Consider the following 23,645-nt stretch of genomic DNA (forward strand, 5'->3'; position numbering starts at 1 on the left):
AATTCAGACTTTTTTCACAATTGGAAAAATGTTTAAAAAAAATCTCAGAATTATGACTATATTCAGACTTTTTTATTTTTCCTAAGAATTCAGACTTTTTTCACAATTGGAAAAATGTTTAAAAAAAATCTCAGAATTATGACTATATTCAGACTTTTTTATTTTTCCTAAGAATTCAGACTTTTTTCACAATTGGAAAAATGTTTAAAAAAAATCTCAGAATTATGACTATATTCAGACTTTTTTATTTTTCCTAAGAATTCAGACTTTTTTCACAATTGGAAAAATGTTTAAAAAAAATCTCAGAATTATGACTATATTCAGACTTTTTTATTTTTCCTAAGAATTCAGACTTTTTTTGAACTCGGAATTGGAAAAAATGTAAAAAAAATCTGAGTTTTTTCCTGAGTTCAGACATTTTTTCTGTCAGAATTCAGAACTCCTGAAACATTGTTTTTGCTGTGACCCTTATCCTCTTCCGTATTTTCCACACCGTGGGTCAGTTGTGACACTTTTCTCGGGGCTTACACTGTTGCTTTAAGGATGTCAGAGTGTATCTGGGCCACACCGTTGACAGCATGAGAACCCACGATGCACAAATGTGCCATGTTGATCCTCTTCTGCCCGCCCTCCTCGATCAGGGACATTCGACGAAGGCGATCCATGTCTCCTGGATATTTGGCAGCAACTCTCTGAAAAATTACAAGGAGCTCAATATTAAAAAATATAAAAAAATTCTGTGTCATAGCCTGTCATCTCCCCCTGATAATATCAAAGTCAACCTCTGTGCACTCACAGAAGGTCAAGGCGCCATTATTTAAAATGCGGTGGAGCTGCCAGCAGCACAACCGTATAAACACACGTGAGGAGATGAAAGTGTGTTTATTGTGCAAATCTGCCCACCGCTCAACGTCAGAAATGTTTCTCTCTTCTTTCAATGTGAACGTGYGAGTTCACTTCTGACAGATGTTCAAAATAAAATCCATTTTCTTTGACTTTAATAAAACAGCACACATCTTTAAAGTGGCTCTCTGAATTTCAACAGTTGTCACGACTCGTGTAATTTAGAAAAAATATAGTTCAGACATCAAATATTAAGGTACATGTTCTTCTAGTTTTGTTTCTATTATAGATTTGTAGCTTTTTTATTGTCACTTGCCACCACAAAATGTGGATAATCATAATGTCCCGTYTGTTTGTCTGTTAGCAAAATAATGAAACCATCAAAATTAATCCTCAGAAGCTGACTACCTTTTTGGAGTTAACTGTGAAACCACTGGAGGCAAACCACATCTATCAAAGCATCTCATGAATTAGTGGATGAATTTTAATGGAACACTCGGAAAGTAACCACTGGCTGCATCTACAACTGATTGTGTTATATGTTTAACACTCGAACAAAATCAAGATGGCCGATACAGCTACACGTCAAAAATTAGACATCTAAAAATAAGCAAAAAAAAAAATAACGCTAGATTATAATCTGTTTATAGTCTTTTCAAAAATCTGCCAGTGCAATAAGACAGTGCACTTGGTAAAATTTGAAATAAGGAAAATTTCCCAGATTAACAAGATTAATAATCCAACACATTCTGCTCTTGCTCAGTATATTAGCCTCAAAAGAATATCAAAAAATAATTTTTAGCTGCTGGATTCAAGATTGTAAGACTTGGCTAGATGGACATTTTTTGCAATGTAATCAAACCTAGCAAATTAAATTAGTTATAAATCAGTCAATTTTAATTAATTGAGCTAGAATTTGGTGAGTTAGTAGTTGAGAATCATGTCAGATCAACTCATGGAGCTCTAACAGGCTACACAAGATCTTGTTTTAAAACTTAGCCCTGCAAGGCAGCAGACAATAAACATTCCTTCAGGACTGTTAGTTTCCTTCGTGTTTTAGGTTCCTCTGCTTGTAGCTCATGAACACAGAAAGTTTTTTTATGTTAAGATTGGAGACTTTCCTTAATATTTACTCACAGAAATTGGCAGTGTGTTTGTGTGCTTGTTTGTGCTACAGAGTGAGGACCGACAATTGTTTTTAACCAACAAAGTGAAGATATTTTCCTGCTCCCCCTTTTTTTGCACTCGAGGCATGGTGTGAATTATGTTTTGGTTAGGTTTAGGTAAAATGTCTGGGTTAGGCATAAATGCAGTTACAAAAATYAATGGAAGTCAATACAAAGTCCTCAGTTTAGAGTACAATGATGAGTGTGTGTGTTGGGTAAAAGCCATGGTGTGTGACTCATGACAGGGTTTTGGAACTCYTTGCAGTGTGCAGCACCAACCTCCAGGTGGCGGCGGTTGATCTCGTAGACGATCTCCAGATGGCGAGGCAGCAGATGAGCAAACAGCTCCACTGGCCAGCGCTCCAGAGCTTCAGGGAGGACTGTGTGGTTGGTGTAGGCACAGGTACGCACACAGATGTCCCAGGCCTGAGCATTACCACGAGGGAAACCAATTGGATAACATGACATATTTATCTCCTCATTATTTACTGTTTGTCTTTCCTCAACTCACTCCATCTGAACAGTATCAAGAGTGTACAGTATATCACACACACACACACACACACACACTGTATATACCCAAAAAAAGCTCTAAATGAAATAAAGTCCTTACATTTTCCCATGTGAGCTTCTCTTCATCAACCAGAACCCTCATCAGCTCAGGAATAGCCATAGCAGGATGAGTATCGTTCAGCTGGATGGCAACCTGAATGTGCAAAAAACAAAAGTAGTGACAGAAATATCCCCTTAATATTCATTTAAACTATTCTTTAAAGCTGCGACTAACACCTACAACCTGTTCAGCACACTGACAACAAGCGGTTTGACGAAAACTTAAAAATGGGACTTATTCTTTGATTTAATTTATTTTCTTCTGACAGAAGCAGAGTTTCTGGCTTCACCTTGTCAGGCATTTTGCTGAAGTCTGTGCGAGCAACCTCCCGGGAGCCAAACTTGGACACCTTGAAACGGCGAACGATGTCTTGCAGGGTGGCAGAAACCACGAAGTACTCCTGCTTCAGACGGAGCTCCTTCCCTTCAAAGAACTGCAGGAGCACAGAGGTACATGTTTGTTCTAACAGGAGCATTTACAATATTAAAGGTTTTTAATTCAAGGGAAAATTAACCAAAGCTGTGCACCAACAGTGATTTAGCTGAGCGTCAGTAGCTTTACAGTATCTGTAAATGTAGTACTATTCAGGAGATGTACGTCTTGTGATTCACACTGTTTTACTATTTTTCTAAAGGTTTTTTTTGCAATCAAACACATTCTGCATAKTTTGTGCWATTTTAGTATTTCAGGATGTTCTCATTTAGGAGATGTGACTTTGGGATTTTGGAAGTTTCTATTATTTTTTATATATAAAATATTTCCCAAAAGAAATACACTAAGATCTGTTCAAGTTGTTTAAAAACTTATATTAAAAGTTCTATTTAACGTCTGCTTCAGCTCATTTGCTGTAATTATCTTTGATACTATTAGCTTTTAACTACCAGTCTCAGTCTACTTTTAGCTACAGGAGTTAGACAATGAAAGTGAAACACCTGGTTTTAGACCATAACATCCCTTTCAGACAGCTTCCTCTTGCGTCCAGTTAATCCTGTTGGATGTGGTTGGTCCTTCTTGGTGGTATGCTGACATTACTCTGGATACTGTGGCTCTTGATACATCACAAAGACTTGCTGTCTTGGTCACAGATGCACCAGCAAGACATGCACCAACAATTTGTCCTCTTTTAAACTCTGGRATATCACCCATAATGTTGATTACATTGCTATATTTTGAGCAAAACTGTGCTCTTACCCTGCTAACTAAAACTTCACTCTCTGCTCTTATCGGTGCAATGTGCAATGAAGACTGGCCACTGGGCTGGTCCAGTTTAGCCATGAAACCTCCCACAATAAATTGATGTGTTTCAGTTTCATTGTCTAACCCCTGTAGATTTTCACAAGTTTTAACATTTAGCTAAGATTTTGCTGCTTTTAGTTATTGTTTTGCAAATGATAATTTTCTATTTTTTCCTACTTTTAACTTCTAGCTAACCTTTTGTTAATTTTAGCTATTGTTTTGATACTTATAACTTTTTATTACCTCGAGCTAACATTTTGCTACTATAAGCTATTGTTTTGTTTCTTATACCTCTCAGCTAGCGCTTTACTACTTTTTAGCCTGTAGCTACACTTCTGCTGCTTTTAATTTTTAGCCTTATCTCATTAGCTAGCATTTTGCTTCTTCTAACTTTTAGCAAGTGCTCTGCTTCTTTTAGTTTTAACAACTCAATCTCAACTAAGTTTAATTTTATTTTCTGAAGTCATAAAAAGGGTTTGTATGTTAGAGTTCTTATTCTAGTATAAATCATAAAATTTGTTATTTTATCTCCATTTATCCAGATAGATTCCAAAGAAATGGCAAAACTTTACTTGTGTAGTAAAAAAAACTTATTTTGTAATCATTAACTACACATTGTATAAATTTATGAATCAGCATTATGTTTTCATTTCAGAAAACAAGGAAATGAGAGAAAACAGACACCATTTAATCARATATTTATGATGCAAAAGAGATTCCTCTTCTGAACTCTTTACAGCTGACAGAAATAAACAGTTCTGCTCAGCTGCACGGTCTAAAACACCAGCTCCATTAGACTTTCTGCTCTCTGTCGTGGACATAAATCACAAAACCTACAATGAGTTATAGCTCAGTAAATGGCTGTAAATCCTCCTCCCTCAGTGTTCAGAACGCTGTGGTCAGGTCTTAAGACAGATTTTTAAAGACAGCTGCAGAAAGGAGAAATCGTTACAAGCTCAAAGTGGCTTTACCTGAACACAAAAGACATTTGTCTGTATTACAGGAGTCCATCTCTCAGCTGATAAGCCTCATKCACTCATACAGGAGCCACACAGATCCTCTTCCTTTTGACACTGACATCTATATGCTTCCTATTTTCTAYCTCAACGTGTCTCTTGTCAGTGAGGGAGTGTAGCTCTGGTAAATTAGATGGTAATAGTCATCTTTTTCTTACATTATCGTTGGGGTAGAGCACACGGGAGATGTTCTCTGCCAAGTTTCTGTCCAAAACAGCCTGAATGTAGCCGCCGATGTTGACTGTAAAGAAAGAAGAAAACACAATTAGCTCAAGCCAGTTTTCATTAACCTGCCAGATTCAAATAAAAGCCAGACACATACAGTCTTTAAGGTTGAACTCGCAGGGTGCCTTTGCAGACCACAGTCTCATAGTGTTCACTACGTTGTTCCTGTAGCCTGGGATGGGGGTGTCGTACGGCAGGGCCAAAACTACCTGCCAACACGAACGAACAGAGAGACGCTAACTTAAACCAGCTTTATAACCTCATTAATTATRGTTTGTTAAAGCTCCCTTTTTTCACCTGAGTGTCCACCCATTTGACACCATCAGGTTGATGCTCGGTCCTGCCGTAAAAGTGGACGGGACGCATGTACTCGGGGCGAGCCTTCTCCCAGGGGTTACCGTAGCGCAGCCAATCATCAGCTTCCTCAACCTGGATGAGAAATGGTCGTTAGYCCAGTGGGTTCTAATATCACTCATTATGAAATAAAATAAAATGCTGTTTCCTCATTTAGTGGGCCTGTGAGAGCTTCAAAGATATAATATGCTGCTTTAAAGCCAGCATTGACCATAAACTACATCTATGCAGGTTGATTATTTCCCCAGGAAATGACAGCATCGCATCACTTAGGTGAAGATGCAAAGGGTTCAAAAGCAGCATGGCAAAATTGGCCGTGTAAAAATCTCCATTTCACAGCATATTCTACGGCTACTTTTGCTGCAGGTCAGTTGTACTGGGAAGTACGAATTTCCCACTTACTATTTGTGAATTTAAACTGGAATGCCCCTCTAGTGGGAATTTTCATTCAGAATCTAGGAGAGTTTAGAATTCAGGATGCAAGCTACTCACCACAACTCAACAATCAGAGAAACTCTCTTACTTTTAKTTTTAATAGTATTTCTGTAATATTTATTTCACATTTAGTATGTCGTACACATTGTATTTTTCAGTGTTTATAAGAGGACTTGTTAAAATGCTGCTTATATGTAAGAAATATCACGTGGAGCTTAGCTGTTTTTTAGCGATGCTCAACCACAGCAACAAGACGAGGAATGTGACGTCYAAATGTTAAGTCAAAGTTAAACACAAAACATTAAAATTACAACTGGCTCTTTGAGAGCCACCATAATGCTTATGTGGCCCTTTTTTAAAACTGGGTTTGACAACCCTGCGCTATCAGAAAATAAGAAAAAAAACAGTCGGTACCTGCCAACCACTGACGATTTTTTGGTTGAAGATACCAAATTCATAGCGAATTCCATAACCATAAGCAGCTAAGCCCAYTGAAGCCATGGAGTCCAGGAAACAGGCTAAAACACAGAAAAAAGAAATATTGAGCTTCTTTAATTTTTTTTATTCTAGCAAAACAATTATTTGCTCACCAGCAAGGCGACCTAGGCCGCCATTACCCAAACCAGCATCTTCCTCCATGTCCTCCAACTCCTCCATGTCTAGACCCAGCTGTGGACGGCAAACGACTGATCAGCCAGAGGTTTTTATGTGAGGCTGATCCGTTTCTTATTTATTTATTTTGAGACAGAAGAAGAGAACTTCACAGTTGTAAGAGGATTAAAATAAGCTTCTTTGTCTCACCTGGTACATGGCCTCATCACAGGCGTTCTCCAGTGCGAGGTTCACCATGGTGTTTTGGAGCGTACGGCCCATGTAGAACTCGAGGGAGATGTAGTACACGCGCTACAGTTTGAGGGGGYGAAGGAAAGAAAATGACATGATTTGTCATTTTATAGGAATACAACGATCTAAAACTGGTGAAGGTGTGAAGAGTGGTGTGGGTGTCTTTTAGTGCCAGTGTATTGTCACTTCAGGAAGGTCTTCACAGCTGCTGAAATCGCTACATATTTGACATTGAAACTATAAACCTGTGAAATCGTATGCCAAATGTCACAATAACACCCACAGCAGACTGTCAGAGAAATCATCAGGTGTCGTGATTTAGTTTCATGCTCGGGAGCACACATAAATGTGCCACCTGAGCCTGTGTTTAGCCTTTGCCATTTAGACATAGTTGATTTTTTTAAATGATTATTATTTATTATTTAATTTTTTGCTCTTAACATGGAAGAGCAGACACAAGCAGAGCAAGGAAGGAAGATGAGAGGGGTGGGGATGGAGGGGGCGAGCAGATTGCTTTGGGTATTACATAACACTAACATTTTGGGCCGAGCAAAAAATAGCTCCAGCAGAGGTCGTTGTAAAGGTCAGGCAGAACCTGATAACCTTTAATTGTGAAGTCCAAGTGTGGAGACACAGACGGTTCTGATAGATGTGTAAAATAATTATGAGTACATCTGACAGAGCTTTATTCTCCAGTACTTGCTGGTAAACTTTATTRTCCAAACTACATTAAACTTTAACTTAAAGCTACTTCTCAGAAAGTTTGGTGTGGTTATGTGGAAAGGTTARGAACAATTATCCTTTTTTAATGTCTTTAAATGAGCTCAGTTTGGAGAAAAACAGGAGAGTTTAAGTCCAACTGATGGTCCAAGCAGAACCAAGACCYAACTGAATTATTGATAAGACAACTTTCATCTCAATAATTTCTCAGAGATTCATATAAATTTTTACATATAAACCTTCTCATCAGTATCTCTTTGCATTATTTGGCCATTTACAAAAAAAATATATGTGGTTCTTTGCAAACTCAACTGAGGTTAGTTGTAGCCATTTAGCCTGAAGGTCCTCCAGCAAGAATATCATAACATTTCTGCCAGTATAATCATGTGAAACTGACAATGATATAYATGTTTGTAACACAGCATTCACATTAATTTGTGAATTTTTTGAGATGAGCTATTTTAAGACTACAGCAGTCTCTTTGGTGCTGACATCGCTAAGGCTAGCTGTTAGCTTATGGAGCTTTTACATTGTCAATCTGCTCTCTCTTTCTCCAAACTAAGTTTGTTTGAAGTTCTTTTTAAATAACTATTTTACAAATCTTTACTGTTATGGTAAATTTTGCATTGCATGGTTATTTGCATGTTGCATGCAGGTTGTAAAAGCAATAAACAGCTAGCTGTAGCCCTTTCAGTACAGCATTGATTGATTGATGATGCCTTTATTGTCATTGTTTGGAGCACAATGAAATTACATTTAAGAACATCAATTCAAGAAGACACACATGACAAAAACATGAGGGAACAGGTGATCAGGTCATGTGGCAACCAGCGGGGTCGCTCTACCTTTTAAAAAGAAAAACTAAATACAACAGAAGGTTAGATGAGAAAAAAAAAACATCATATTATATCAACAAAATGTGACACACTATGGTGCTTATAAAAAAAACTCAAGCAAGAGCACATTTATTAGCCAGAGCAGCATGGAATACTTCGAGCAGGAATATCAATAATAGAAACACAAAAATGAAAGAGTTGTGGAATTTTCTAAAATGCTATTCACATAAATTGTTACAATTTTTTTCAGTACTGGAGTTTTTTTAAATAGCATTTCAGTCTTGGCCCCTTTTGGACTCTGTTAGCTTATCAATGTGGTCAGAATAGAAGGCTATTTCTCCTAATTAATGCTTTTCAAAAATCTATCTACAACAAGTAGGATATTCATTGCTCATAGCCTTCTCACAGAACCCACTTTCCAAAGATCTTAACTATTTCATTGTATCTGCCTTTTTCCCAAGAATGTAAGCAATCAGTGTTGCAATGACTGGTTTGTAAGATGATGTTTTGTACAAAACCTTGTCTTTAGCCTGGGTGGCCTTCTATTTCCTTCTCCTGGTCAGAGCAGTCTGCAGTTGACCTTTGATCTTTCAGATCAGAGCATGAGTCCAAAGTGTCAGATTGTGTACCTGTAGCAGTTTCATGAAATCATCTTGTTGTAAACCTCGTAAGAATAAAGATTTGACTCGTATTCATGCAAAAATAGCTGAAGGCTTTTAATTTTTGGAAAAAAACAAACAAATATTAAATTTGGCTTTGTTCAGCGTATTAATGATCCTGAAGAAAGATTCCACTTTTGCCTTGGACTGTAACTACACACAATTCCGCGTGACATTTTTGAGCCGTAGTTCTTTGCAGCTTCTTTGTTTTATTTTTGTGAACYTGCGCTTATTGTTCCTCTGAGGTGTAGCTGTTGGTGGATGATGACACAGTTTAACGGAGCTGCTTTTAAATGAGCTCGGACGTCCTTGGAGCCGTGTGCTCACGTGACCCAGTAGTGCGGACTACGTGCTGTGTGCTCAGACAGGACAGGAACAGAAGGGCATGTGGAGGTTTAATGTTTCAACAAACTATAGGTTAGGCAGCATACCAGGAGGGTGCGAAGAAGTTTAAATGTCATGACTTGGTTAGAAGTATGCTTGACTGTAACTGTCTCTGTCAGAGAGAATTTAATTTGTTTTATTGCAATAGTTCTGGGTTTGTTTGTTTTTAGGCTTGCACATCATGAAGTAAAATTAGCACAAGCTCTGGAGACAGTAAATTAWTTATAATGCAAAGTCAAAGCCTTATATAATAGTTGGAAAGCATAAAAATGCTTGTGGTGCAGGTATTTTGTTATGTTAGTGTTCACATTAATGCATTTAGTCTAATAGGCAGCCAAGTGCAGCAGATTGTGGTTCAATAAAAAAAGGTTTCAGGAAAAAGCTCCTCACAGAGGGGATGAATGTGATCCAGGAAATATTTTACGTTTTATTATTTATTGAAATGTTGGAAATAACATTACATATTATTCCTGTGCAATAATTTCCAACTGTTTCTTCCTGAAAGCTGATCCAGATCCAGACATTTGATCATCAAGCCTTAAAGCTGATTGTTTTGTTTCTGCTCTCATGAGGATGGGCGCAAAAAATGAACACAAATGTTAATTAAAATACATTTTAATTAAACGCAGATTTATCATCGAACAATGAAAAGTCCTAAACTTATCCACAGCCTGACTGAATTTGACCTTATTTGCGTATCTTTGGTACTGCCAGGATTTTACTTTTGGAMCATTAACTTGTCTGATTATGTTGTAAATAATGCTCTGCATCTTCCTGTTGACTGTTTACGCTTTAGTAAAATTGTAGTTTTCAATAATGCAATTTCATATAAAATCAAAAAGGAAATAAAGACATAAACCTTTTTTCATAATCAAAAGATATTATTCGGTGATTTAGTTTAATTTGGCAGAGGTATCTCAAGAAATTGGGTTTCTTGTCCCAACAGTTTGGCTAAGGGGGGACAATTTGTAGGGGAACATTGCTCCCCCCAGATCCCCCCTCACTGGTGCCCCTGGTGAGCATCTGCTTATTTTCCATCGTTCTTCATGCTTCAACAACCAGAACTTACTTTGGGATCTGTCTCATAGTAGTGCTGCTGGGTTCTGATCCACCTGCCGATCAAGTGGTCGCGGACCGTGTGGGCCAGAGCGAAGTAGTAGTCCCTTTTAGTCGCCACATTCCTGTCCTTGACCAGCGTGAAGTGGAGGTGCCGGTTGAAGTTCTGCTTCAGCTCTGTCACGTTTTCCACACCGGCGAGGCCTCGCACCGAGATCTGTTTCCTCCTGTCGTGGTCGGACAGAGGCTTGGACATGGTGGCACGGGCAGCTCAGGTCAGGTCTGGGTCTGCAGGGAGAGTGTAAACAGCAGGAGAGGAACCCAGCCTGCAGCTTCCACCTCAGCTGTTTTAAAGACCCAACAATGAATATTAAGCAAAAGGTGGAGCGAGGTGGATGTTTTAGGMGAGGGGTGGAGAGTGAGTGGAGGGGGAGGATGCCACTTTTCAGTCTCATGAATAAATGAGGGGTGTGTTGGGGTGCTGTTTCATGTTTCTCTGGAAGACAGACGGTACATTTTATAACATGAAGGGATCATTTACTGTAAACAAAGAGAACATTTGAATTTACTTAGTTTATAAAGGTTTAAATATTGCGAGAAACGGGCAAACGTCAGGTCTTTTTACAGATCTGAAGTGGGTTTCTGTGGAACGGTAATAAACCATTAACACAGATTACCTGTCTGATCAGAATAATAATATAATAATAATAACTTTATTTAAAAACACCCAAGGGCACTACAGCAAGAAACCCTTTATAGAAGATTGTGTGAAAACAAATACAGTGCGTTAGTTACAGAGGAAGGTATTTAAAACAAGAGTTAAGACGGAAATGCTAATCTAAAGATGTTTTCAGATCAGTCTTGAATAGAGAAACAGAGGTGGTGTTTCTGAGGTCTGATGGTAGAGAGTTCCAGAGCAGATGAAGACCCTGCTCCCCAGGGTGGAGAGGCGGGCAGAGYGTCCATGGAGATTTAGGGAACTAGAGGATCTGAGAGAGCAAGAAATGACAAGCTCATGGCTAGTCCCAGTGAGGTCAAAGCTAAAGTGGATTTCTGGCATTTTAAAACTRAGTCTCAAAACATTCAGAACAAATCATATTGTTGACCTAAACAGTCTGAATCACTAGCTTACATTTCAGTGTATTTTTTCTATTATTACTTTATTTTGAAAAATCTGTTRTCTTTGTTTTATGGATTTTTTTCTCGCTTGCACATCTTCAAGTAGTTTATATTTTATAAGACACCTGTCTGTGGTGCACCAGCATTTTATTCTGCATTCCTGTGTATTATTGATGGTATTTGTAGCCACGGTGTCATAACGATCGTATCTAAGAGGTGAATAAATTTAGGCAGGACACCACTGAAGGTGGATCTTGGTGTGTGCAAGCAATGTTCTTGCATTTTTTTTTTTTTTTTTTTACGAGACATGTTTAGGTATGGTGGTCTTCCCATGATGAAAATCTTTTTCAAACCACTTTTATTAAAATCTCTGCAGTGTCTTGATGTGGCATCTGTAGCCACWCCGGGCTGGAAAGGATTGTGACATCTGCTGAAAATCCAAACTTTAGTTTTCCTAAAAGCATAAACTTCGACAGTTAATTGAATGCACCAATAATAGCAGCTAGCTGTAGCACTTCTGGTGCATTCTGAGGCAAGATGGCTCTGCCATAATCAAACTGACAGCAGAGTAAATATTTATAGAGTGGTGTTTACATAAATGTGTTGACAAGATTTCAACAAACCCCCACTTTATAAGATGAGTTTTACCTCGAAGAGATTCAGGGGAAATCCAGTATCGTCATTAAAAATGTAACATTTTCCAACATTGATTTTGCTTCTTCTAAAAAGTCAAGCACAACATTTTATTAATTTTTTTAGAAGAGAATGCAACACTGCAGAGTGTCGTTTCACTGAGCAGTACTGCATGTGTGTCACAACACAACCCACTGGAAGTAGTTATAAATCTGTAATCRGGTGTGTGTTTGTAGATCACATCTGTTCAGGAGCCTGCAGCAATGACAGCCGCAGAATTAGCTGCAGCGACTAAGACCCCTGCTCTACTCTCAGTTATCACCCTGGCGAGCCACACTATCATGAAGTCCTGACCTTCTATAAATAGTTCCTCTGACCCAGTCCCAAAGGCCATGATATTTGAAAGGCATATCTTGTTAATGTCAGCAAGAGCCGGCAGAAAACACAAGTACGTTACTATCAGCTGGACCACAGCGTATAAGGGCAGGAGGAGGGTTTGTCTCTGAGCTGCTCTCAGTGAGATGCAGCGCTGCACTATTATAGTTTTCTCACTAAAAGACGGGTTTCTACTTTCAGTGGGAAATTGTTTAAAAGCTGGTAGGGAAGAGAGAATCTTATTTCGGCACCCGGAATGTGCTTGGATTGCACGGAGTGTTGAATAAATGCTGACAGGGAAAGTATTGAGAATAAAATTACCTTGTCCATCTAACAATTTCTCTCTGTCGCTAAAACACACAAAAAAAGAAAGAAAGAAAAGAAAAGCCAACATGGCTGTCGATTGCTAAAGCAGTGAGACGGCAAGTAAATAGAAATCAACTTGCAGGTGGTTGACATGTCTGGCAGAGCTTTCTTGCCCTGTCTTCTTAATCTTAATGTTTTTTTTCTCCTTTAAGAACCTGCACAGAATATAAACGCTGCCTGCTCTGTTTGCTGCGATGGTGCTTCCAGTGTTTCTGGATGCCAAATGACCCGCAGGACAGAGGGACAGGCYCACAGCAAGTGAAAGAGATTGAAGCTGGCGTGCCCCTGATTTGTCCAGTATGATGAACAAATTATYTTCTTACATGTCTACTGGGTGTTCTGTCAAAAGGCACATCGAGAATTTCCCCACCAAACTGAATGAGTGCACCGCCCGGTGGAAAAAACACTGAAGTTAATTATGTGATGTGAAGAGATGCTTTTAACATCTTTAGAATTAACCCCATTTTAATGTTAACGCAGTTTGACTATTTATTTCTYTGCACTCATGTAGCTTTAATATAATAAATAATCATTTGGATAGATGTATTTATGAGTTGCACAGTAGCTTAAGATTAGTTTTTTTAGCTGGATCTCAGGTGTCGATTTAGAGAAATGGGGTCAAATATATATTTAAAATTAATACATATATTTAATTAATTTCATTCATTCATTATTTGCAGCTTGTTKGAGCAATTTAGACAGAATTAAACTCTGCTTCTCAGCAGAGATATCTGCAGCAGGGAAGATATTGATTGTCCATAGCCATTTTTAACTAATCTCACTTCAAATTAAATTTCTTGCTTTAAGCTGGGAAAAGAAACAAAACTGGAACTCATCAATAATGAGTAGGGCTGTGTATTGGCAAGAATTTGGCGATACGATACATATCATGACAGAGGGGTCACGATACGATATATCCCGATATACTGTGATGCTATAAGCAAGGCAATATATTGTGATTTTTTTGTCCAAAAATTCTATTAAATAAAAACCTCTTACAGGGAAAAAATGAAAAACCAAAATTCATTGTCACAGAAAATTCTAAMATTACAMAGACATHCTTTTGATACATTTAGCTGTGTTCTGCTTTGTATGTATTTTTTTTTTCATATTTCTTATTTCATCCATGTTTTCAATTATTAGACTAAATTTGACAAATAGTTTGAAAATATATTTTTGCAGCTTTTAATTTTTAATATTAATTTACAGTATGGTCACCCAACACTTAACAATAGCTTCTACCTCAACAGGCAGAGGAGCCAAATGGCTGGCTCACTGCTGCCAACTAGTGGTCAGAGGCTGAACTACAACATAAAAATGAACGGCTGGCAGGAAAGTTGACATTTTAAACCTTAATAAAAAATCAATACAGGGCTTTAGAATATCGATACAGTATCGGAAAATGAAATATCACGATATTTCAGTGTATCGATATTTTCTTACACCCCTAATAATGAGTCTTTATCCAATAAACAGGAATGAGTTTTATTTTTATTCATGAAATAGAATCTACTTTTAATCAAAATATGAAGTCAATTACGTTTTTCATGAAGGTTCTCATTGGCTAACTTTACTACAGCTGTTAGTTCACTATTTACCAATTGTCAAGTTGAATTAAAAAAAAGTTAATCAGTTTTTTAAATCAGAAAAGCACCAACTAACTCCAAATTTATATTTATCCGCAGTGGTGGACTTAAAGTTGGCAAAACCTAATTTAGCAAAACCTAAATTAGGTTTTGACAACTTTAAGGTCGCTAACAGCTAACTAACAAGCTAAAATCAACAGGTTTGTGTCTGTCCCACCAGTCTTCAGCTGGAAGGAGACAACGTGACAGGCTGACAGTCATCTTAGTGGTTAGCTGCTAGTGATGGCTTCCACATTTTTTTTCAAGCATAGCGGTTAAGGGTTGGCAAAGCTAACTTTTTAGTTAGCTGAGCCTACTGCTCSTTATTAGTAAACCAAGAAATTATTTTTTTTCTGTATCTTTAATGCATTTTAGTGATTGGTTGGACTCACTAATCGCCAATGAACTTATTAATAAACACTTTCAAATTATACTATTTTTAAAAAATAAATTAGGGTTACATTTGTTCAAGATTTAAAAAATCTTAAAATACCAAAATAAGAAAAGTTGATACAATTTTTTTACGGAACCAAAGTTGCCACATTTGATGGGCTTCAGAAATTCTTATTCTTGTCCTATATGTGTGCAATCTGTGTGTTCACCAAAACAAACACCAAAAAGTTAACCTTGCTAACTCATAAGCAACTAAACATGTAAAAATTTAGCTTGCCTATGACGCAATGTGTGGCAAGATCGGACCCAAATGCAGACTCACGAGGAATCAAAGTTGAAGGTTTTATTAAAGAAAAAGGCTGACATAATTGGTTCACTAATGGTTTATAAAGTTATCTAAAAACCTGATCTGCTAAACGAAAAATTAGTTCCACTATTAACTGACTGGGGGAACCATGCCCACCACTGAATATTAGTAACATCACCAACTGTGTTGGTAGTTTTTAATAATACACCTGAAATAAAGTTTTTCTCACAATATTTACTATGGAGCAAGTTGRTTTTGTTTTTCCAGTTTTCAGATTTCAGAACCACAAGGCAGATTTTTCCTTTTTGAAAGATGAAGCTGATGCTAGAACAAAACCATTAATCGCTTTGCCGTGTAAACAAGCGGGGAAGCCAACACGCATAATACACCACATCTGCAGGTGCAATATTTTTTTCTCACACTTCCACGTTTCTAAACTTCATGTTAACCTTTCATGTGCATCAAAGTCAGCAGTTCTTCTTGTCCAAATATTTGCTTCATAAGTTCTTTTTTCCAAATAAAAGAAAGATAATTTCTGTTATTTTCATATTTGTGTCTGAGAGAGAAAACATTAGCAGATAAAAAAACAAGAAACCCCCTTTTTTGGTTGTTGTTTTCTAATAATAGTTTTGTACACTCGGCAACAGGCTGCTTACCAAATTTCTTTCACAGAAGCCAAATAATCTGATCTGAAAAGCCTGTAAACTAACATCATTGTTCCACACAGCCAGGTGGTGGGAAGTCTGTTTCCTCTTTGCCTTGAGGAAAGGAGCATCTTTGTTTACATCTCACCAAAACTTACAGACCCGAGGTTTTAACGCCTACCTGCTGGCTCAAAGTGTCTTCTGTACATAAGGTGGCAACAAATAATTACTGCTGAACTTTGTGTGTGTGTGTGTGTGTGTGTGTGTGTGTGTGTGTGTGTGTGTGTGTGTGTGGTGCCACCTCAGCTCTGATTTATTACAAAGGCTCTGCTGTTGCTTTCACTGTTTGATCAAGATAAACTTCTGTTATTTGTGTTGTAGTGTATTGTTTTGCTCAGAGTGAGCCACTGGAGATCYGATCAGGATCTTGTTAGACTGCAGCATATTTTTCCTCAGCTGAAATGTTTTATTTGGTCTCTGTGAGTCAACAAAGAGCAGAAGGAATACTGTCACCTGGTGGTTGATTATATATTATATATGTCAGTGATGGCCAAACAGCTGCAGCTCATACAGGTCAAAATTATAAATAATTATATCTATTAATCAACATCAGAAGATGCGTTCACTCAGATCATGTGTATCTTAGTTTGTTCATTTCTGGTAAATTTAATAATCAAACACACATTTTGCAAAATACAGAAATTGCCCAGTGTGAGTAAGGAATAAAGAATTTTGTTTTAAGAGAAAAAAATATCACAACTTATACCAGGTGTGTGTGTGCGCACACGTGTGTGTTCAGACTGAAGCTTGTTAAGCTTTGATTTTTCACCTTTCACACATGAACACCGCACAGAGATTACTCTGGTATTAATGGACAAATAAGAGGGTTCTGGGAGCCCTTCATTTAGTTTTTTAACAGATCTTTGTACCTCTGGGTGATTTATTTAGCTTCTGCCTTCATCGCTCTCTTCTCACAGTGCAATATGAGCAAATCTCTCATGTTATTGGATAAGGATAAAAAAAACACATGAAGAGATGGTGTTTTGAAGAGTGAAGTGGTACAAACTGGTTTGAACAATTGGAAGCCTGTCCTTACAGGTGAGCAATGTTTTATCTTCTGTGAAAACAAAGTCCTTAGTTTGTTACTGACTTGTTTTTAATTGTTGATTTTTTTTACCCATGAAACAATGCCATCCCACCACTAGGTGGAGCRGCACAGGGTTCAAAATTTGCTAAATTTGTTGTGTAAAATCTKCATTCACCACAACTTAACATAGAGTAAAAGTCTTACTTTTAATAGTATTTATGTTTTATTTATTTCACATTTATGTACATATAGTACTTTTCAGTTTTTATAAGATATGTTAAACACTGTTCTATGCATGAAATACAATGTAGAACTTAGTTATTGTTTTAGTGGTGCTCAGCCTTAACAATTAGATGAGGAACATGACGTTCTGTGTTTTTAGTCWAAGTTAAACACAAAARATGATAGTTAATTATGACCATAATGCTCATGTGGCCTGTGATGAAAATTAGTTTGYCTCTCTTGATTTGAAGGAATGCATATTGTCTGCCACCTTAGGTGGCAAACATTTAGATTTAGTTTATCTCTTTTGGAGAAATGGAGTTGTRGTAGACTGGTRGGTCRAGGTTTTGACCCTCYTCTATGGTCCTGAACTCTGGGTAYTGACCAAAAGAACAAAATTGCAAATYCAGGCATTCAAAGCAAATTTTCTCMGCAGGATAGCTGGACTCTTTATAAAGTGAGAAGACCAGTTAGACTTTGGGTAAAGCCAATGCTTTTCCACAATGAGAGGAYAGAGTTTAGGTGGTTCAGGCATTTGGTAAYGACGCTCTCWGGACACCTGCCCTTSAYATTKTTTTGTYCATGTCCAATTGGGCAGAGACCTTGAGYAAAACCCAAAACARTCAAAATTAGAATTCTCCCAGAWGAACTGSAAGAGGTGGCTGTGGAAAGGGATGTCTAGTCCTCCATGCTCAAGCTGCTTCTCCTAGACCAAGTGGAAAAGGATGGATGGATGGTTGGAATTGTAACCACTTTTATAAAAGCTTGAAATTAACATTACATGCGGTCTCCTTCAATGACTTGAGATGGCAAGTTCAAAGTAGAGATGTGATGAATGGCTCTTTGAGGGARCKYYWMYYSKSWTTTTTTTTCATAGATTWCATTTGAWTTTGAACGWGTGACYTCATCACGTATACCACATGTAATGACGGACAATGATTTAGGTTGTTTTGAGACCGTCGTTCCTCTCATCTCACTCCGCCCAGGTTACCTGTTGACTGCTCACCGCTGACCACACAAGCCACAGAAAAGTTGTGAGCCAAGTGCTCCTTCTGCTTGTACTTCAATTGAATCCCAGAACAGGACGCTCAATAACATGCAAGCTTTACTTAAGTCCTGAGGGCTTTCTCARAATATAAGTCTTTCAATATTTTATTGCAGCAGTAAGTCTCGGCACGGCAGATAAGCACCCCTGTTTCCATGTCGAGGCCACAGAGCTTCACTCTGACTTACACCGGAACAGAAATCAATAATTGCCCCAGACAGGTCACTGAAACCCAAACACAACTGTTTGTGGTGGAAATAACACAGWTGTTCAATAAGATTGTAATGGTCTCAAAAATACAGCTAGAAAGGAGAAAAACAATGGGATGATTAAAGAAAAACAAGACAAATTCAACAGTTTTGATTAAGAACACATTTATAAGAGTTCACTGCCACATCTGTAAACACTTTCCAGGTGTAGTGGACCCAGGTGGGTTTAAGAGCAACAAAGAGACAATCAGGATCTGGGAAGTTCAGTAACTACATCTTTATTTTGTTTCTCAAGTTGTTCCCAGGTAGCATTTATGGTAGAGACCTTATCAGACAAATTTAAACAGAGGCTCTAAAAAATCAGACCTGACCCCGTTTCAACCCAATTAATTAACTCTGATTAGAGACCCAAGCCCAAAGTAAACCAGACACATTTTAATTACCATATTTATGTGGACTTACTTTGATCCCCATTTTTTGCTTAAAAAAACTAAATAAATCTGATCCTRGTATAAAATGGTGTCCCTAATTTCATACAGACCTCAAAGCATAGCTCGCAGTCCCTGACCATCAGCACTGGAGCTCCCCAAGGATGTGTACATGGTCCTCTCCTGTTCTCTCTGTGCACACACAACTGCATTGCCAGCACCAGCTCTACCACCATCGTCAACTATGCAGATGKCACCAAAGTGATGGACCTAATTGCCAACAAGAATGAGCAGGCCTATCTTGAGGAAATTCTAAATCCAAATACCCTTTGCCAAGCCAGTTGACCAATCCCATCATTTACATGAACCAAACAAAGGAGCTGATTGTGGACTTYTGGACAAAAGGCATGAGAAACACTACCACCCGCATCATCGATAGCACCATCACCTGGAATATCCTAAACTGGTTTGGGAACAGCACCATGCAGGACAGGTGGGCCCTCCAGAGGGTGTTGTGATSAGCAGAACACGTCACACAGAGCRCCRTGACCTACKGACCATCTACAACAAATGGTGCACTTTGTTTCGAGACTCTATTTGGACTTCAGTTTGTATTTTAACTGGCTTAGTTTCCTGACATTTATGATTTCTAATTATGTTCCACAGTATAGAAAAGCTAAAAAAGGGATTTATTTCATAATGTAATACATTCACATCAGATTTTTAAACAGTTTCTGTGATTCTAAAACATGTAACAAAAAAGATTCAGTATTTCTAAAGTGTGTAACTGTAAGGTCCAACTTCTCTTTCCAATCATGTAGAAATAAAATCACATCAGTCGTTTCCATTAAAGCTTCTGCATTAAACTYTAAAAATCTGTGTTGGCTTTTTATCATGATGAGCTTTGAAATCATTCAGTGACATTTACTTATTCAGATTTAATTTCTTTAAAGGCAGGAGAAACATTTGAACTTTCAGAGTCTTTTATTTATTTATTTTCAAAGAAGGAAAGAGTGAGATCATGGATACAGGCGGTCAAAACAAGTTTTCTCTGCAGGGTAGCTGGACTCTTCCTCAGAGACGGGGTGAGAAGTTCAGTTATCTTGGAAAGACTCAGAGTYGAGCTGCTCCACCACATCGAGAGGAGCCAGTGGAGGTGAATCAGGCATCTGGTAAGAATGCCTCCTGGATGCCTCACTAGGGAGGTGCTGCAGGCATGTCCAACTAGAAGACCCAGGACACAAAGGAGGAACTCTCCCGTCMGAACTGGGAACTCTTTGGAATCATCCAAGAAGTGCTGAAAAATGTGGCGAGAGAGAGATCTGGACCTTCCTGATCCAGTTTYTCCCTAAGATCTGACTCCTGAACAAGCAAACAACGATGGATGGATTTTTAAGAAGTTTGTTTGGATGAGTCACTGATAAGTTGAATATTAGTTGCTCGATGCCATGACAGTCGGGCAATCATATAATTGTGAGCATYTGRGTTAATTTGTCTGTTAGCAAAATATGTCTTGAACCATTGGATGGAAATGATTCAAAATGGCTGCCACCACTAATAGACTTCAACAAATCTAAAAAAAGGCATTAACTCAGCCCTTTTGAAAGATATTGAGCTAAAACTTGGTGAGGTTGTAGCTGAGCGTTGTGCCTGCAGATTACTCAACACTTTTCTTAAAATGGTTGGCATGCAAAAAGTTTAATTTCAATATGTTTATTGCACATGTGTTTTTACCTTCACTTCAAAAAGGTGAAGTCAGCTAATTTTGTCTTTCCAAATTTTGTTTATACAAAAGTTTAGGTGAGTCTAAGATCAATGGCATTCTATTGCTTTTAGCAAAAACTCAACATAAAATCTTCTTTCCAGGATTAGTCTCCTGTATGTTGATATATTCTAGAGTTATTTCAGTGCTGACAGAACTTGTTCAGTGGTGCATTGCAGATTTACCTCTACCTGCTACATTTACTCCAACATGCAAAAAAGAAAAAACAAAACAAAACATACAGTATTCAATTCAATTCAATTCAAAAATACTTTATTGATCCCAGAGGGAAATTAGGTGTTGCTGTAACTCATTTAACTAAAAACGTATTGTAGATGCTGATGGCTGTGGGCAGYAAAGGTCTTCTGTAGCGGTCTGTATTACAGTGAAGTTGAAGAAGCCTCCGACTGAAGACACTTTGTCTTTCTATGACAGTCTGATGAAGAGGATGGTCAGGGTTGATATTTCATTCTATGCACAGGGAGTGAGATTTTCACTGCTGTTGATCTTATATCATTTATGTTTCACAGCATCTTCTTATATCAGGTTTTGTGTTTTCTGTTTTTAAATACTTTTTTTATTTTGTGCTTCATTTCTTGTTTTGCTCTGAGATTGACACACCTACACAAATGCTAAATGTGCTTATYCGCATAAAATGTAGGCTACTATAAATAATATTTACTTGCAGCACATATGGAAGGCAACACTGTTGAATTTTATWTTTCCAAATGACTCTGTTTCATATCCTTTTAATGCACAACCAGAAGCAGATTCATGCTTTAAATGCTACTTTGCTTGAACTCCCAGTGGGGTCGACCTAAGAGAAGCTGACACGTTTTAGCTGCCTTTGTGGGAATCTTAAAAAATTGGTCTACAAGACCAACTCACCCACTGCACGCCCTCAAATGCTTTAAATGTGACACACACACACACACACACACACATACACACACACACACACACACTTCCCACCCATGCATTCCCCAGGAGTCATGGGTTTTCCAGTGGAATTCCTAATTAGACAAGCTGAATGAGGCTGGAGTGTGTGGTGTTCCATGATAAACACGTAGAAGAGAAACTATTTCAAATGTAAGTTTAGAGTAAAAGTAATGTAGAATGAAGGTTATTTTGTAAAGAATAAATACATTAGAGCTTTAAATAAGTGGCTTCTAAGGCTTCATCAAAATGTAATTAAAATGGAGAGGCAGAAGTTTAAAAAGGRGGCCATCTTGGTAGGTGCTACATCAAGTGTGATGTTTTTAGTTACTCCCACCATAAACAGCTGAAGAAATAAGCTCAGCCAAAAAGCACATTTTTGTCATTAATTCTTAAAATGATCAGAACCTACCCTCCAAGAATGTATGTTTAGACTTCTTTATTTGTAAATTCTAATTTCCTGCACTGTATTATTATAGTATACCAGCCTGATTCTTGAAACTCAGAGACCTGTGTTCTAGCTGACTCACGCTGTTGGACTCGATTTGACTACTTTTACCCATTGATTGGTTCACTGCTACCATTAGTTTAATGTCCTCTGTCATTTTACCTCTCATRTTCAGCATTGTACTGCTGGATGGTCAACATTTTAGTGGTGGCCATGGGATTGGTTCGGGRTTACCAGGMGTACCAGTAGCTCAAAACAAGTGTCAACAGCAAAGTAAATTGTCTGGCAGAGACGATTTGGATAACTTCATGTGTGCAACCCCCATACTCAGCTCTACTACTCATCCCACTTGTTTCTTACAAATGTGGCACTGTTTGAAAGTAAAATGATCTTTCCAACACTATAAGATCTTACTAAAAAGTAATAATCTACCTAAGACAACTTTTTTTGCAAAATGGTGGAAAATCCATGTAATTTATGGACAGTCTTCAACTTGTATGAGAACATCCCCTCAAAAAATGACCCAACTGTTCCTTTAACTGTGAGCCAATTTACTTTTAGCATTTATTGGCATATCCAGTTTGAGGAAGAAAAAAAACTAATTAACAGTGTTTTCTGTGGGATTTTCAACTCGGCATCATGAAAAGTGTAACAGTCTGACTTGCTGAAGGACACTTGAGCAGCATGAGAGGTTGAAGAAGGACTGAACTACCCACCCCACACACACACACACACACACCTTGTCTTGTCACACCTAAGGCTGGCGCATTAAAACACACCTGCTGTGGTTCAAGCACAGTTTAATCCTCTCCGTGTCAGCTCTGATACAGGTTTGATGGGGGGGAGCAGGATTGGTCAACAGCAGCTGACCGCACCCTCAACCCCCATATAAGCTACCTACTAAACTATTACCATCAAGTGTCGGGAGGAGGAGGAGGACTGAGGAAGAGGAGGAGGAGGGGGGGATGACGGCTTTGCTGCTGCTGCTGCTGCCCTCAGTGCGGCGGAGGAGAGAGAGCATCTTTGTCTGCACACAGAGAGAGGAGCTCCGGGCTTCCCTGCCTGCTCCCGTCGACAGCAGCCTGATAAGAACACAGTCCTCTTCCTCCGACACCTCCTCCTCCTCCTTCCTTCCACTGGAGACAGACAGAGGTCGCGCGCTCATCTGACGCATTCATCTCTGCCTAATTTCGGACTTTTRTATTGTGCTGGCTGGAATATTCCCGACCACCTCCTCTCCTCCCCTCCACCCCCCACCCCTGCCTGCATCCATGTGTCGGATCGCTGGATGATGCTCAGGTAAAGAACACCTCCTACACACAGACCACCCTACACATTATTATTTATTTTAATTACATAGATGAGATAAAGAGGGAGTGCTGCGGGGAAATGAGCCACAGTGGGGTTTTTTTTTCTGTCTTCAAATGTTTGTGTCTTAATCTAAAGGGGAGGTGGTGGTGTGGGGTGGGGGCAGGGGGTGCTGCCCAATTACAGAGGCTCCTCCTGAGGTTTTCAGCAAATTTCAACTAAAGGAGGCTCTGTTTAGGTGGTCCTCACAATCCAGGATGAGGTCGTCTGAAGACCTGCCCAGTGGTTGGGCAACATGCACCACATCCACACACACACACACACACACACACACGCACACACGCACGCGCGC

General features: G+C 38.5%; 2 protein-coding genes across 9 annotated transcripts in view; one reads left to right on the forward strand and one right to left on the reverse strand.

Moving 5' to 3' along the window:
- Positions 1-528: 528 nt before the first annotated feature.
- On the reverse strand, positions 529-10,713 carry LOC106514055 (glycogen phosphorylase, muscle form; the record flags this gene model as incomplete). Its single annotated transcript, XM_014003150.1, is given in 11 exon segments — positions 529-692; positions 2,289-2,435; positions 2,623-2,715; positions 2,912-3,055; positions 5,033-5,115; positions 5,197-5,308; positions 5,397-5,528; positions 6,303-6,406; positions 6,479-6,557; positions 6,690-6,791; positions 10,400-10,713. Coding segments are annotated over 11 exon segments (1,403 nt in total), but the record flags the coding sequence as incomplete, so codon positions are not given.
- Positions 2,988-23,645, forward strand: part of nrxn2a (neurexin 2a) — a 207,942-nt gene continuing 187,284 nt past the window's right edge. For 7 of the 8 annotated variants that reach the window (XM_014003140.1, XM_014003145.1, XM_014003142.1 and 4 more), the window contains exon 1: positions 2,988-3,071. The gene's annotated coding sequence lies outside the window, so the exon portion shown is untranslated. Of the gene's footprint in view, positions 3,072-22,856; positions 23,285-23,645 lie in introns of those variants that run through there. The other variant, XM_014003141.1, reaches the window with a different exon arrangement.

This window comes from Austrofundulus limnaeus, unplaced genomic scaffold (genome assembly GCF_001266775.1).
Source record: "Austrofundulus limnaeus strain Quisiro unplaced genomic scaffold, Austrofundulus_limnaeus-1.0 Scaffold17, whole genome shotgun sequence".
Taxonomy (NCBI): Eukaryota; Metazoa; Chordata; class Actinopteri; order Cyprinodontiformes; family Rivulidae; genus Austrofundulus; species Austrofundulus limnaeus.